The sequence below is a fragment of the Chenopodium album genome, chromosome 21, assembly GCF_948465745.1.
Source record: "Chenopodium album chromosome 21, dcCheAlbu1.1, whole genome shotgun sequence".
Taxonomy (NCBI): domain Eukaryota; kingdom Viridiplantae; phylum Streptophyta; class Magnoliopsida; order Caryophyllales; family Amaranthaceae; genus Chenopodium; species Chenopodium album.
In genome coordinates this window covers 40543026-40559309 of record NC_137854.1, presented here as the reverse complement: position 1 = coordinate 40559309, position 16284 = coordinate 40543026, and the positions used below count along the sequence as shown (strand labels likewise).

Here is a 16284-nt window from a genome sequence, read left to right as displayed (position 1 = left end):
TCAAACTTTTTTATTTTTAAATTATATATAAATTACTTTATTACAATTTGTGGGTAAAAGGTTACACGGGTAACCCGTTTAATAAACGCGTTAGGTTTAGGTCAAGATAAGAGTTTTCAACCCGTTTAATAAACGAGTTGGATTTGGGTCAAGGGTTTTTCAACCCGTTTAACATCGACACGAACTCGAACTCGACACGAACACGACCCGTTTGACAGCCCTACATGTAACATGACTCAAATTTAAAATAAATCTAACCCTAGCGGATCTCGTCGGGCTCAACTCAGTCACTCTAATTGACATCATGGGATTGGACCTCTAATTAAAAAAAAAAAAAAAAAAAAAAAAAAAAAAAAAAAAAAAATTAATTAATTAATTTTTTAAAAAAAAAACGTTGAGATAATTTTAGGTGTTAAACTTATGATATTGATTTTAACTATACCTTTAACCTCCTTATCCTTTTTGTAAAATCTTTACCTTCATTGTTGAATTTTAGAAGAGTGGAAATCCACGATTTTTTATTTTATTTTATTTTTTTCCTTGTGCTTTTATCTTTAATTTTGTATGTTTCTAAGTTTGTAATAATTCCTCCTTTCTAGTGGGAATTGTTTTTCTCGAAAAATAGGGTTTTCTTGTATACGCCGTACATCATTTTGTTAATTGATTGATTTAACTATTCAAAAAATAATACTCGTAATAATTAAATTGATTTAATTTTAATACCAACAACATAGCAAAGCTACTTGGCAATGTGTTAGAAGACCAACTAAAAACGCCACTTGGTAAAAGCTTCCCCATGCATGATTTCATGGAAATGGTTGCGAGAAGTCAAAGAGAGTATCAATGGACAATGGATGTATTTATCATGTGTTCATGCAAATCCAACGGCCAACATCCTTCATGTTTTCATGGCCTTGGTTGTTTCATTGGTATTGACGTTGCATTTATTAGACGAAGTTTTTAAGGTTGCTTGTGCACCCATTGCGATTTGGGATATTATAAATGAGGTTTTGAGTTTTGGTCATGGATGGATAAAGTGTAAAAGAAAATACACAAACCTTAATAAATCGGGTATATTGTACATTTGTATATGTATACACTTTATATTGGATCGGGTTGGCAAGGCCACTATATATATACCGTACATTAAAAAGTAAGGTCACACTAAAAATCTAAAATAATCAACTGTTATCTAGAAATAACATAAAAATAAAACGTGTAAAATAAATGGTCAATAAAGAAATTCTTCAGAATGAAAGTGTCTTTAAAAAAAAAAAATGTATCTTTAAGTGTCGCTTAAAAAACAAAAGGAGTAATAAATAACTAGATGGCCAAAATTATGGTCATCTAATGACCTTGCTCAGCTCTAATTGCCCAAAAGAGAATGAAGAAAAATATATGTGCCCAAACGTCCAAAATACACCTTATCAAAAAACAAAAAACCAAAAAAAAAAATCCAAAATACACTAATTAAAAATTCTTTATATATGAGGTACACATTCCCCTACATGTCCAATTAAATCCCACACCCAAAAGAAGAAAAAAAAAATGGAAGAAAGTAAAGAAACTATCTTTGGCAAAAAACATTTTGTACTAGTACATGGTGCATGTCATGGTGCATGGTGCTGGTACAAGCTTAAGCCTCTACTAGAGCACGCCGGGCAGCGTGTAACGGTGCTCGACTTGGCGGCCGCAGGGATTAACCCGACGAATATCGTTCAACTTCATTCTCTTCGTGATTACACGGAGCCATTAATTGAATTGATGACATCTATTCCTGATGATGAGAAAGTTGTTGTTGTTGGGCATAGTCTTGGAGGTCTTAGCATTGCTTTGGTTATGGATATGTTCCCTCAAAAAATTGATGTTGCTGTTTTTCTCACTGCTTTTATGCCTGATTCTCGTCACACCCCTTCTTTTATTTTTGATCAGGTATTCATACATCTCTCAATTAATCAATTTTAATTATATGCTACGAAGTATATATTAATAACTACATTACTCTTGTTATTTTGATTTGTTGTACAATTCAAGTACATGTTATGGTGTAAAATGTTTTTGGATACCTTAATTTATATCTTCAAAATATAGACTTTTTTAATAGTTTATAATGATAGAAGATATTAGTTATATTTACAAAATCAAATTCATTGTAGTGAGAGACACCCGAGAAACTAATCATGAGCTTCAACCATCGGTTAACTTTTTGGTTGAGTTGGTCCTTTAATAATTACGTATATGGGTAGTTGTTCAAAATTTAATAAATTATAATTATCTTCACATTAAAGGAACTATATAAGGGAGTATTATGCGCTATGAAATAAAAATATTCTAAATTTTCTTGATTAATATACTATCTAATACAATGTAGATTTTTGTAAAATCATACTATATACTAATAAAAATGTCAATTTCTTAATTAATCACAGAACAAAAAAAAAAAAAAAAAAAAAGTCTAATTCTTCTTGACATATATAATTAATGTACGTAATTTTCTGTAAAAATAATATAAAAAATAAAAAAAAATTAAATTATGTCATTTTCTTAATCACAACACTCCGAAACGTTAATTCTTCATTTTTGTGAAAATCGATTTCGTATACTCTAATATGATCGTGAAATATTAACCTCCAGGTGCTATTTTAATTTCTTTAACCTGCAAAAAGTAGGCCTTATTTTTGTTACAAACAAACAATTTAATACAAATTTAGTCCTTGTAGCTTATTCAATAAAAGAAAGTTTTGATTAGCTAAATGTTACTGTAATTAAACAAAACAACACATTAAAGTATATGAAACATTGAAACTACCCTGGAAAAATACCTAACCATCCATGACTAGAAACATGATTGTTTCATTATGCTCTTTTCAAAATATCTTTTGAATTAAAAGCTAACCCCATGCATTCCGATCTAGTATGAATACTCTTTATAATTGTGTAACTTAGGGTCTGCTCACATTTACTAAACTGAACTGAACTGAACTGCACTGATTGGAGCTGAACTGAACTGAATTGAATAGAGCTGAATAAATATTTTATGAGAGAAGAGAATTAGGAGTAAAACTGAAGTGAACTGAACTAAAATTAAGCTGAAGTGAATAAACCCTTATTAATGCTTATTTCAAGGGGGAAAAGGTTATATAATTAATTTAAACAAGGTTTATTAATAAGTAAAGGCTAGCTAATTTGTTCAAATAAGTTTGAGTAAGTTCATATAAGTGAAAGCCGATTGAATTTATTAAGCGCACCCTTCAAATAATAAATCTAACAAGGGCATGCAAGTAGAAGTGGATTCCATTCACATAGAATCCCAAGATGAACCTCATTCTCAAGAATATGTTTTTTTTGTTACATAACATATGTAAGATTGGTTATAAAATTTAGTTTTGAGGAATTCACATTGGTTTGTTTATAACAGTTGTAGATGTCGTATTGATTTTGAATCAAAATAATTAATACATGCTTTATGTTTTGTTTTGATATTGGAAAAGTTTATGGCAAGTATGCCATCAGCAGAAGAATATTGGTTGGACACAGAATTCAAGAGCTCCGATGACCCAAAAGGCACAATTGCATCATTTTTATTTGGTCCTCGTTTCATTTCTAAGCTTTATAAGTTGTCCCCTCCTGAGGTAACTTTTATTCTTACTCCGTTTTTTCACAATATAAATTAAACTAAAATGTAGTCGTGCTAATGCACAAAATGTTTAATCATGTACTTATTATGTATACAGGACAACATATAATTATGTCGAAACGTTATTACATTTTTTCCTATATACTTAAACTAAGTGTTAATTTGTGGAAATGTTTTAAGGATTATGAGCTTGCTATGACATTGAAAAGGCCATCATCGATGTTCCTTGAGGATCTGTCGAGGCCAGAGAGTAAGCTTTCTGAGGAGAGATATGGATCAGTTCGGCGTGTTTATGTGATGTGCGACGAAGATGAAGCAATACCACCAGCATTCCAATCATGGATGATCAAGAATGATGAGGTGAAAGAAGTGAGGATGCTTAAACACTCAGATCACATGCCCATGTTCTGCATGCCAAAACAGCTTTGTTACTGTCTTTTGGAGATAGCTCTGATACATTATGCTGCTGATTCTGACGACTGTACTCCAACTTCTGATCCCAACTAAGTCAAAACTATATGTTATGCTAAGTAATTAGTGGATTATTGTCTCTTAATGACTCATTTTCTTGGTACTTTTGAGCTCTTAATTAACTATGTTTGTCGCCTTTTCATTGTTATGATCGTTTAATGTTACTGTAAGCTCTATGCCGTTAATGCTTGATATATATGGTGTACAAGATAAAAGTTTCCTAAAGAACGTATGTTACTCTATTAATTTGCCTTGGATTGTGCATGGTAACTCTAAATCCTCTTTTGTTGTGGCTAGATTAGGTTCCCCGTGTTCTTGAAATCCCTCCGTTCCCAAAAAAAAGTCTTATTTGTCTTTTATATTTTTCGAAAGGTGAATAGTAAAAATATGATAGTACAGTTTACTTTGAATAAGCATTTTAGGAGAGATTATATACATTGTCATTGTGGCCTGTGAAATGTGAATGTAGTTTAGGATGTTTTTATACCTTCTTAGCGACCATTATACATAGGCATATAGTGAGGTTACTGAAATTGAGAATGAATAAGATAGGCTTATTCCAAATTTGCACAACTTTGTTTGCCAAGCATCCCTCGATTGTGAATTCAGTTGTCAAATCATCAATAGTCGTTGATTTAATACTCTGTAGAAGTACTTACATGCACGTTGTTCGAAAACAGGTCTCTGAATGAAGGTTAATATCTGCTTCAAAAGGTCAGTCTTGGGCTCCATCAAGTGTGTCCTTTGTGCTACGTGACCGCCTGCACAAGGTGTATGGGCGCACGCGTGCGCACACACACAGTTCCTAATGTTGCACTAATTTACTGTTATGGTCTATGTCCCTCTTTTGTTCATACTGAAAGCATGACGATTATATCCCATCCATACTATATTAAATTCAATCTGAATACATAATTGACTGGGGAAAAAAAAAAAAAAATTGAGTATAGAAAGCTTTTAAAAGCTTCGTAAAGATTTGAAGTACTGAGCTCTTAACACAACAGGCTTCTTACAGTAGATTGTATTAGTATAACTCCTAACAGTCCAAAGCTAAACTTAGTGCCAGAACTTCACACAACTCAACTAGACAGTGTGTATTTAATATCTGCACCAGGACAAGGGCTTCACCTCGCCCTAATTTACATGGAGAACTAATGATTTACAGACAAAACGTGTGGATGTACTGAATGCTAAGGCGGAAAATCTGACTCCGACAATTTGCCCCCTTTAAAAATGGTACTCTTGATCAACTTCATGAGAAAATACTACAAGTCATCCCAGAATACCTTAACGAAAGATTTATAGGGCACCAAAAAGGAACATAGACCCATTCCTTTGTTGTGCAGCCAACCAGGCGAGGTATTTGATTTAATGCTGGTAAGAATTGTGAACTTTACCTATTGATTCGAGTTATTATGTAACGTCCTTTCTCCAAATCATAAATAGTTTTGAAGTATGGTTTCCTCCATTGGGAAACATAACAGGCTGCAAAGGTTAACAAGATTGTGGCACCCATAATCAAGTAAGAGTTAGGGAAGTTTTCACTAATCAAAGAAATCCACCCATAGTCTGCTCCATTTATAGCTGTTGTCTGTAAGATGAAAGCACCTAATGCCCAATCGAGAGGTACATTCTCCACCTGATTGGTATATTTAATGCTGTGAAAAAAGTATTTCCGTCAATCAGCAATTAGCAGAATAGGTAACCAAAGCATAATAAAACAAGGGAAAGATGGATTAAACTTAATGAGAAATAACAACATTTCCTTCTTCACTAAATCAACTCAAAATTAAACGGCATCATAAAATAGACTTATAAGAAAAGCATTCGAAAGATATCACGTCACTGGAACATAGGTGACCAACAACCACTAAGTGAGCAAGACTGCCTGAAACAGCTTAGAATAGGAATAACAAATTTTGATCCAGAATTTGTATTTAACCTCAAATTAGGTTTAGGTCAGGGGTTCAGGGGATTGACAGCTAGTAAGAAATCTGAATAGTAAGATTAGTAAAAAGAAAAGTTACCTTGTGTCATCCAATGCAATGTTAAGGCTGTCATGTAAAAGGGCCACAATGTAAGCAGATGAGAAGCAGTAGTGTAAGAGATCTTCCTCAGCAAGCGAAGAATATTTCTTTCGAATATTTGGCCAGTTATCTTCACAAAAATCTTGACCAGCTTCCATTAGATCAGAGAGAACTGCCTTTGAAGCCAAGCCAAAGAACTAAACAGAAAATGAAACAGAATCATTGTGAATGTAATATCCATTCATATGAGCAATAAGTTTTTAGCATATATTCATTCCCACAGCTCCATCAAAAGAGAGAATCTCAAACCTGTGATGTATGAAAGAAATTCTCAGTAGCCAAGAATCTGCCATGCAGCTTAGGCATAAATGTAGCTCCCAAACTGCAATGATCATAGGCACAACCCTCTAGAAAGAAAATAAACTTGGTGTAAGTGTTTAATTACCCAAAAATAAAAAAAGTATTATCAACAAAATTGATACACCACATTTGAAATTCTTACCAAAACTCCAAAAGTATAGCATTAAATTATCAAAAAAAAAAAAAAAAAAAAAAAAAAAAAAAAAAAAAAAAAAAAGAAGAAAGAAAATCATGGTCAATGCATGCAGAACAGATCAAACATAGTATCATTTCAGACAGAAAGGAACAAATGAAAACCTTTTCCCTTCTGTAACAGCTTCAAGGCAGCAGTTCTGCACTCTGAGAAGTTCCCGGCTGCATGGAAAGTGGATAAATATTTTTTGGCTGAAGAATCAGGAGCAAGATTAAATGAATTAATGCCCTCAGCATATCCCTTAGGAGTACAAGGGTCCATAGTTAATTCCACTTCAGATGATTTAGTAGCTGCAAAAGGAAATTTATAAAGAACTTGTCATACTACATTAATACCATAAATTCAGAATAACAAAACACAGCCATTAAGCTGCATGGCCTTTTACAACGGCATAATACATATAAGATGCAATTCTGTATCCTAATTCCTAACAATCACATAAATGAAGTTCTGGGTTAAAAATTATCAATCCAAAAGCTAACAAATAACCTACTCTGCATTCAAACACACTATTCAATTGACATACTTAGTCACAGGAGAGCACCATTCACAAAAATTTGCACAAGGCATTTGTCACTTAGCTCATCATATAGTACCAACACATCACTGTTTACCACTAAGAAAAGGCGTTAAAATAGTGTGTTCTATCAGTTTCACTGACCTTACTTTGTAAAATGGGTTTCTTTCAAATGTAATGCCCAAATCACTTCACAGCTTTGTTCATACAATGTACAATTTATAACCAGTTGTAATGAGACCTTTAAACTTTTTTTAGTATCCATGTTTGGGCATCTATAGATTAAGGAACATAGTCACTTACCCAAGGTTATGTCACTTGAAACTAGTAAATCCTTCAGTGTATCAAAAGCTACATTCTGAAAAAGATAAAAATATAAAAAGCAGAGGAAGTTAAACATATGGCTACAAATATATTTATGCTATCTTTGAGCTAATAGAGATGTTCCTTCCAATTAATATATTAGTAGAGCATATCTACTCCGTATGTGTAGAAAATTTAGAGTGATGAGCTGCTAACAGACACTTAAGCTCCACACATCAAATACGTAGCACAATGCCATTTTAATTAAGGTCAAAGGAGTGTTGATTTTAAGAAACAATTCAAGCTAACAATAGAACAGGGATTTAAAACATACATGGGGATGCGCAATGGCAACTTAACAGTCTAAGTCCAAGGTTTGAAAAACAAAAACGTAAGCAGGAGCCATACAATAAACAAAAACACAATCCCTAAAGAGGATTTCCCTTCCAAAAATGAGGGGTAATATTTTACTGTTCCAGTCTCTCCAAAGAATATTTTGGTTGGTTAGTTATAAATAATGTTGAAAATTTTAAGGTCCTCAAAAACAAGAGGACTCCACAATTTTAATTGCTCCCAGCAGCCAGAAATAAATAAAATAAAATACGAGTAATAAATGAATTTAAAAAATTATAAAAAGAGCATATAGGGTTGTAACTGCATAATTAAATATTTTCAGAGGAAAAATCAAGAGACAAATCAGAGGTGGGAGGGATGAGGAGTTTTTCTGCCGTGAAAGGAGCAGATCCCCCCCAGGTGGTGGGAAAGGCCAAAATCTTGAGTTTCTCACAATTCTGATAGCCTTTTTTTACCAGATCTACTGTTACGAGTGACATGTCTCAACAAAAGGAGATTTAAAAATTAAAATTGATATATATAACAAAACAAAACAAAAGATTTTTCTTTTCAAAATTTTAGAGATTTAAAAATTAAAATAGATATTGAAAACCTATACAAGCTAGTGCCCAGTACTATAAGTTAAATACTTCATATGTAACAGTGAAACCAAATAAAGCTCCAACACAAGAATTATTAAGTCTTTAGCTAAAGGGAAACCGTTACTAAGCTCATAAGACACACTAATAAGTTCTGATGTTGCACAACAAAAACTCAGCATACATGCACATTGTAGGGAATAGATGTTTACCTACTTCGCATTGGACCAAATCTTGTTCTATCTTAGATAATTCAAACATAATTACCAAACTCCAATGGTTTAAAAGATACCTGACCAAAGTGAAGCAAGCTGTTACTGTAGAGATGATAGTACACATTTCCATAATTAAGCGAACGAGAGAACTCTGAAGGCACTGGCTCTCTTGAGACAAAAGTGACCTAAGTAAGAGCATCAGCATGAAGATTAGTCAGAACATCAATCCGATAATATAATGATCATTCACATGTACCTATGTAAGTATGTCACAGACATTACAAGCTTCTAAGACACGGAATAAAATGTAACATCAATGTATACAGATAAACTCAAAAGATAAGTCCTGCCACTGCAATTCAACATCTGTAAGCAGACTAAGCACTAAGCCATTGACCATTGCAACAATCACCACCACCCAATACTAAGGATAGGTCTGGTAAGGTCCAAGAATACACAGCTTACCCAACAACGTAAGCGAGAAAAAGTTACCAAATATTCAGTTGACCATTACTTATTCAGAACTACCAAGGCTCAATATTTAAAACAATGCTAAAGGTTGGTTCAGGTTATATCTTTATGTCATTGATATTGAGAGTTTCTAAGCCCCACAAGACAATTTAGGATTCTCTGACACAAACCGTCAGCAGAGGTATTTCAAAGGGGTTTAACAAATATAACAGCTATTCTACAAGGAAGACAAGAAAACAAAAACAACTAAAAGCTTAAGACTGAGAGATGATTAAAAAAAAATAACTATCAGTAGAGATGGAACTTCAGTTCCTTTGGAAAGGGTAAGATCTTATAATTGGCACAAGATCTATTGCACATGTGCACCCGATTTTTCCAAAAAAATTGACGATAACAATTAGCCTCAGTCATTTGAAAAGCTACTGCTATGATAGTAAAACATATTTACATATAAAAGAGGTGTGTATGGATACACGTATTCAAGGGCCAACTACGCTTCTAAAGTATGTTAATAATATCTTGGGGGGCGTTTGGTTGGGGGTATTCAACAAAGAGAAAGGCAATCAACTACCACTAATCCCTTTGATAATGTTTGGTAATCAAATTCAATCATACCCTTTACCCCTCCGATTACCCCACTTTCCTCTACTCTCAATCCCCCCCCCCCCCCAAAGGGAATTACTCTAAGTCTCTAACCCTCAAACTCCTCTTCACCCAACTACCTTGACCACTTTCATATATACCTTGACCACCTTTGGAAATACCGACCGACCACCCAAACTACCGCCCAGCCACCACGAGAACCTCTGCCTAGCCGCCACAAGAACCTCTGCCCATCTAAATTCACCCTAAATCCACCCAGAAAAAACCACACCCACACCCAAACACCCTTTCCTACCCAAAGCCATCAAAACTCACCGGGAGGAAAAAAAAAAAAACAAAAAAGACACCCACCACCCAACTCCACTCGAAAATAGCCCCACACCCACCATGTTCACCACCATCACCCTCAAAAACCAGCCTACCCACCACAAAAACTACCAAATAACCCAATCCATCTATATAAACACCCCTTATACAACCCCCAAACACCCAAAAACAACCCTTAACACCCTAAAAACAACCAAGCAACCAGATCTACTAAAAGTCTACTAAAAAAGCAAAAAGAGAAGAGGGACGACAATAGCGTTGGTGTTGGGAGTTGGGCATCAGCGTCAATCCGGCGATAGAGGAGGTGGGGAGGGGGGGCGACAGTGTTGGAGGCATAAGAATGATATTTTGCAATGGAGGTGGTGGAGAACAATGGTGGTGGTTGTGGATGGAAGTGTAGACTTCATTTTCTTTTTTAAAAAAAATAAAACAAACCGGAGTTTCTTTCTTTCCTCTCTCATTCCTTTTCTTAATGTTTTTCCCTTTCCCCCACCCAACCAAACGCCTCCTTAATATCTTCTTACAATTAATCATGTTACCTTTATTCCCCTAAAATATCACTTCAACTTATTAATGCAAGCTTGAAAAATTCACACAAACCCTTACAAATATATAATTACCGCAAACATTGCATAAAAGATGTTACATGCGTGAAATTCTACTCATGCATTGCATGCATAGAGAGCTAGTTTGGTTAAAATTAAACCCCACCTAAGGATCCTTTGAAAGACTTTGATAGAGCAAATTGCTTTATAATCCAAATTTACTAGATCATCAACCAAACAACCACCTGTTTTACAAAGATTAACATACAATGCTTATTATATATGAAAATACTATAACCTTTCAACTAATGACAAATACTTCACTAGCACACAATACAAAAAACAACCCCCCACCCCCAAAAAAATGTAGTAATGAAAACAAACTATTAACTTTGACCAGCATTGAAGGAATTAATTATTGAAGGTAAAGAACAACTATCATACCTGAGCAGAAGCCCCGCCAAGCTCAATGATACCAGTCGTTAAGTGAGGATCGCCTCCAAGAGTACCAAGGGCATAATTAGCCACAACCCAAGCATACAAACCTTCATCTGAGCCTAATAAGCAACAACTATCAATTAGTGATCATTGCCAATAAGTAAAAACATTTCCCATTGATGTATCATCAATTTATAAAAATAAACATAAAAAATTTATAAAAGATAAAGGCACAACAAGATGATTTGGAGCTCCTTGCAACTTAAAAGAGCCTCAATGTGACTCGCTCGAATCAGAATAAAAAATAAAATATATAAAACACAGACTTCCTAAAACACGCTATCAACAGAGCTAACTCCTCATGGATTATAGGCCCAAGATGCCTCCAAGAGGTCTTACCCATTAAAAGCCTTGCACTTTCATCCACTCCCAATTATGTGATATTTCCTCTCTCCAACAAAATTAAAACATAATACACCCATTTTCATAAAGTTGAAATAAAGAAACCTCCTCAAAAAGTCCAAATCTATAGAAACCTACCAGCTACAAAACTAGAAAGCCAGGTATAAGCAAAAATATAGCTAAGTGAAAAAAATCTACCTACTCAAAGTTCAAAATTATACATCAACTGGCTTACAACTCACCAATTTAACTAAAATTTGTTCAAACAATGCAGTATGAAACTAAATGGCGTGCAACTCGTTGAAAGCAAATACAGCAATAGGACTACAGTTTATATAATTCTAAAATAAGGAAATTGTTTACTATTAAAAAAATATATAAAAGCAAATATATAACATTAATAGACAATAGTTGGTATGTTACATCAATTTACACAAGGTTTACTATATAATTCACATTATACCATATTGTATACAACCTATCTCATAACATACCAACAACAATGTCCAAAGCATAGTCTCAATGATGGAGTCATTTGCATGAAGCTAGATTTTATTTCCAATGGTCGTCAGCCATAATCCCTTCCCTCCACTCCCTTCTATCAAATGATATATACACCTTAACTCTTTCTATCTCAGTCATATTTTGATCCTCATGATCACCTCTCCATTTTCCATACCAGCACATGTTCAAATCTATACCTCACGTGTAAACCAATGTTATAATTTCTCCTTTATTATATTCTCCACATATGTAACTCCAACTTTCCTACTAATATCTTCATTCTTAATGCTATCCTTTAAGGTGTCCCTACACAGCTATCTCAAAATTCCCAACATACACGTCCCTGCTAATCTTATTCAAGGTAACAAGGTTCACGGGACGTTGGCACGAATTGTGACCTTATTCAGTCGTACAGGAACACGGTACAGACACAATTCAGGTCGCCTGAGTCTGCAACCCGATTTCATAGCTAGGAACTTGAAGTTTTCTTCCGTAGATCTATGGCAGTAAGGTTTGGAACTGAAACTCGGCCACGTCAAACGTTACAAGCAAATATCCGAAGAAAAAACACTAAGCTTTAAGTTCTATGCATACTTTTCCGACTAGGGAATCTGAGTTCTCCCTCCCCAAAAGTCGATTGGTTTCTCTAGGCGGATAAAAGATTTTCTTTTTTAAATAAAAAGGGGTACAGATGGGTACATGACATCCCTTTTTATTCTCTTTTGAAATTTTGACCTGATCCCGCCCCTTATCTCTCCCTCCGCTTATTTTTTTTTCTCACATCTCACGTGACCCCCACCTCTTCTCTTTCTCTTTTTTCAAATACTTCGTACAAAGTATTTCAAATACTGTACTAATCTACTACCACAGGCCCCCACATACAAAAAGGATTTCAATTTCAAAATATAGACCCATCGTACCGAATTCACACAAGATAACATACCACGTATCCATATATGTACCACGTTACCAGTCATACCCCGTACCTTGAAACCTTGATCTTATCTTTCTAATATCATAACATTCCAACTCATACAATGAAGCTAGTCTAATAGTCGTCTGCTAAAATTTTCACTTTAACACCAAAAGTTTATGTTGGGAATAACTAGGTCAATTTCTCAATTTCTCTACAAACTTGACAGGACACCTAAAATTAAAATATTCACTCTTAGGCAACTCTTTATAATCTAATGCTATTGCATCCTTGCTTGATTCCGTTCTAGCGCTAAAACCATATTCACATCCTCAATTGCTTCAACTTAATCTAAACCCTCTAGACTCTTAACGACTACCTCTATTGCTGAAAATTAGCATAAACCTCAACATTCTAACCCATACAACAATGCTAGTCTAATAATCATTTGATAGAATTTTCACTTTAACTTTAAAAGTATTTTCGGATAACATCTTGGTCAATTTCTCCATTTTTCTACAGATTTGACCTAAGAACACCTAAGGTGCTTAAAGCAATCACTCTTAGGCAACTCTAACAATTAATGTTGTTAGTTTGTTACATCCTTGCCTGACTCCCCCCTAGTGCTAAAATAATATTCCATGTACATAATTTTGCTTGAGCTTAATCTAAAACCCTATAGATTTGAATGATTGCCTCCATTGCTCCAATTTAGCATTAACCCAAACTTTGATCTCATCCACCAATATATTTTACAGCATACACCCTTGTATCTCATCATGGGAAAACCTTGTTAGTTCACCTTATGCTGCTACAAAGAGGAAAGGACTAAATGTGAAACCTCAGTGTAGTCTAATCATAACAAAGAAATCCTTTGATACTACAATTGGCCACCACAAGTCCAAACATTAGTTTTTATGTCTCGATATAGAATCAAAATCAATATAATCATGAGAAATAATTGACTTAATCATTACCCATCAAATCACATCTTTCCACAAGGTCCTTGTCTTAAATCATGTGGAGATCCTTCTTCCTCTCCCTATAATACTCAATCATTTGCCTTATCAAATTTATAATTCCACATTAGATTACAACTTAATCATCCCCTTTGTCTATAAAAGCCAAGGTGCTCTATCTTGTTAATCCTCTAAATCATGACCTTACAACATCTACATACATTTGGCCAGCAAATTTCCTTATTTTCATTCTCTTCCATGCCTTCTCTACTTCCACTTTCTAAATTGTTCGCATATACTTCACCTTATTTTTAGCATCATGCTTCTTTACCCCTCAAATTGGGTATAATGGAGGAAAGGTTAAAACTTTTCATATATAGTTGATTACAATAACATCTTCATCCTATTTTACGATATAGTCAAACTATCAACCTCTTGCTTTGATAAATCACCACTATTTCCACCCAGCTCTCCCCCCCCCCCCCCCCCACACCCCATTTATCCCAAGCAAGTGAACAGGAAAGATATAAACACTTGTGATCACACACTCATTAACAAGAATCCCTAACAAAAGCACCACATTAGATTAGGTAACACTCCACTCTACCCTTAAAACCCCCACACCACTCAATAAATAAACCTCCCCAAGACTAATTGCAACAAATGGATCAGTGAACAGAATGATTATAGATAGTCCATAATTAAGAACAAACAAAGCTAATCATAATTGCAACTCAACTCACAGAAATTATACCTGTGATCACCGACGCCCAATCATCACGAAACTTCAATCCCGACGACCTCATAAGTCTCCGGCAAGACTCCAGAATCCGACTTTGAACATCCAAATCAAGTAACCGAAGCCCAGCAGTAGCCATTAACCTAACCTCAGTATCTCCCCACAACTCCCTGGGCACAATCCTCTTCCCAAAATCCAACAGCTCCAGCAACGACTCGCCAGCTCGCTCCGGATTGTCCTCAAACGACGACAACCCCGGATTAACCCTCATCGACGAATGCCCCTCCGGCCCAAAATCAAACCTTGGCACCCCACCTTCAACCTTATACTCAAAAACATGAATGCGCGACCCAGTACTCCCACCATCAATAATAATCCCAAATTTCCGGCCATTTACCGGTGTTCTTTGCCCCAAAAACACAATTGATAAGTAGAAAACAATAACAAATGCAACAGAAAAGAAAAAAACAGTAACCCAATTAAATTTAGGTTGTGCTTTTGGGATTCTTGAAAAGGAACTGGATCTAGAATTAGGGTTTTGCTTAAATTGAAACGATTTGATGGAAAGGGGCTCCATTTTAGGATCTGGGTCAGATTTTATCTCGGAATTGGGCTTCGGAGATCGGGCATTAGGTCGGCGCATCAAAGAAGAAGATGATCAATTGAAAAAATCATGGAATTCCGATTTTCCCCCTTTTCTGGAATTTCGAAACTGAAGATGAAATTAGGGATTTTTTGTGTAAAAGAGCAGAGAAGATTAAGAATTGAAAATGGGGGAAGGAGGAAAATGGAGAAGAATTTAGTGCGTCTTCTCTGCGTTTCTTCCTTCCCACGGCGTTAACGCGCGCTCACTCTCTCTCTTGATTGCTGGTGTAATTTCTGAGTGCCGACTTTTGCAGAAAAGATGTTTTGTTTAAGTTTTTGAAAATCTGAGTTTCATTTTTGGATTCGTTAGCAGAATGCCATCAAGGATTAGGATGGTTAATCATATTTGTAATCGAGTTCGAATCTAGTCTCCAAATTGCGTTCAACTTCGAATCAAGTCAAGTTTGGTTCAAGGCAGGTTCGATTCAAGTCAAATTCTAGCAAGGCTTAATTTTTTAGGCTAGCTGAATTGAGTCAAGTTTGAGGTAGGTTTATTCGAGATTGGGTAATCTTTAAGTTGTGTCTTTCTTGTTTTAGGGTCTAGTTTAAGTCAATTTAATATTTTTCTAGTTAAGTTAGTTCAACCTACATGTTATTGAACTCGAAAAATTGCAAACAAAATGTATCCATATGATTTTTTTTATTTATTTATTTATTATTTTTTTTTTTTTGAGAAAGGAAAATGTATCAATATGTTGGCAAGCCAAATTAAAACCTATATTAATAAAACAATTTATCATAGATTGTAATCGAATAGTACTCGAGATTAATTTTGGTTGAATTTTTGAGTTGGGTAAGAAATAGGTTGAGTCAGATTAACGATGATGAGTCAAATAAAATTGAGTTACGAGTCACCATGAGTTAGGTCAATAAGATGTGTGAGTCGGGTTATAAACGGTTTTGAGTTTCAACTGGGGGAGGTGTTAGTTTGGGTTTGGATCTTTGTCAAATTGATTAAAATCAATTTTTGGTTATATTGATGGCCAAACAAATGCAAGTTCAAGATGATCCATTGTCAGTTTGCCACGTATAGTTAAATTTTGATACTCCCTCCGTCCCAGAATAATTGTCACAATTTCTATT

At 34.8% G+C, this 16284-nt stretch overlaps 2 protein-coding genes across 2 annotated transcripts; one reads left to right on the top strand and one right to left on the bottom strand.

Annotated features, from left to right (window-relative positions):
- Positions 1-1533: 1533 nt before the first annotated feature.
- LOC145602392 (salicylic acid-binding protein 2-like) lies at positions 1534-4283 on the top strand. The gene is made up of 3 exons (XM_081658584.1): positions 1534-1932; positions 3492-3632; positions 3818-4283. The coding sequence occupies exons 1-3, from the start codon at positions 1549-1551 to the stop codon at positions 4142-4144; spliced, it is 852 nt and encodes a 283-aa protein (XP_081514710.1). The 5' UTR covers positions 1534-1548; the 3' UTR covers positions 4145-4283.
- A 745-nt stretch (positions 4284-5028) lies between these two features.
- On the bottom strand, positions 5029-15503 carry LOC145601152 (putative apyrase 6). Its single transcript, XM_081657103.1, has 8 exons — positions 14572-15503; positions 11046-11158; positions 8733-8840; positions 7509-7563; positions 6793-6978; positions 6445-6542; positions 6136-6332; positions 5029-5766 (listed from the first exon to the last, which is right to left on the bottom strand). The coding sequence occupies exons 1-8, from the start codon at positions 15197-15199 to the stop codon at positions 5502-5504; spliced, it is 1650 nt and encodes a 549-aa protein (XP_081513229.1). The 5' UTR covers positions 15200-15503; the 3' UTR covers positions 5029-5501.
- Between the last annotated feature and the right edge of the window lie 781 nt (positions 15504-16284).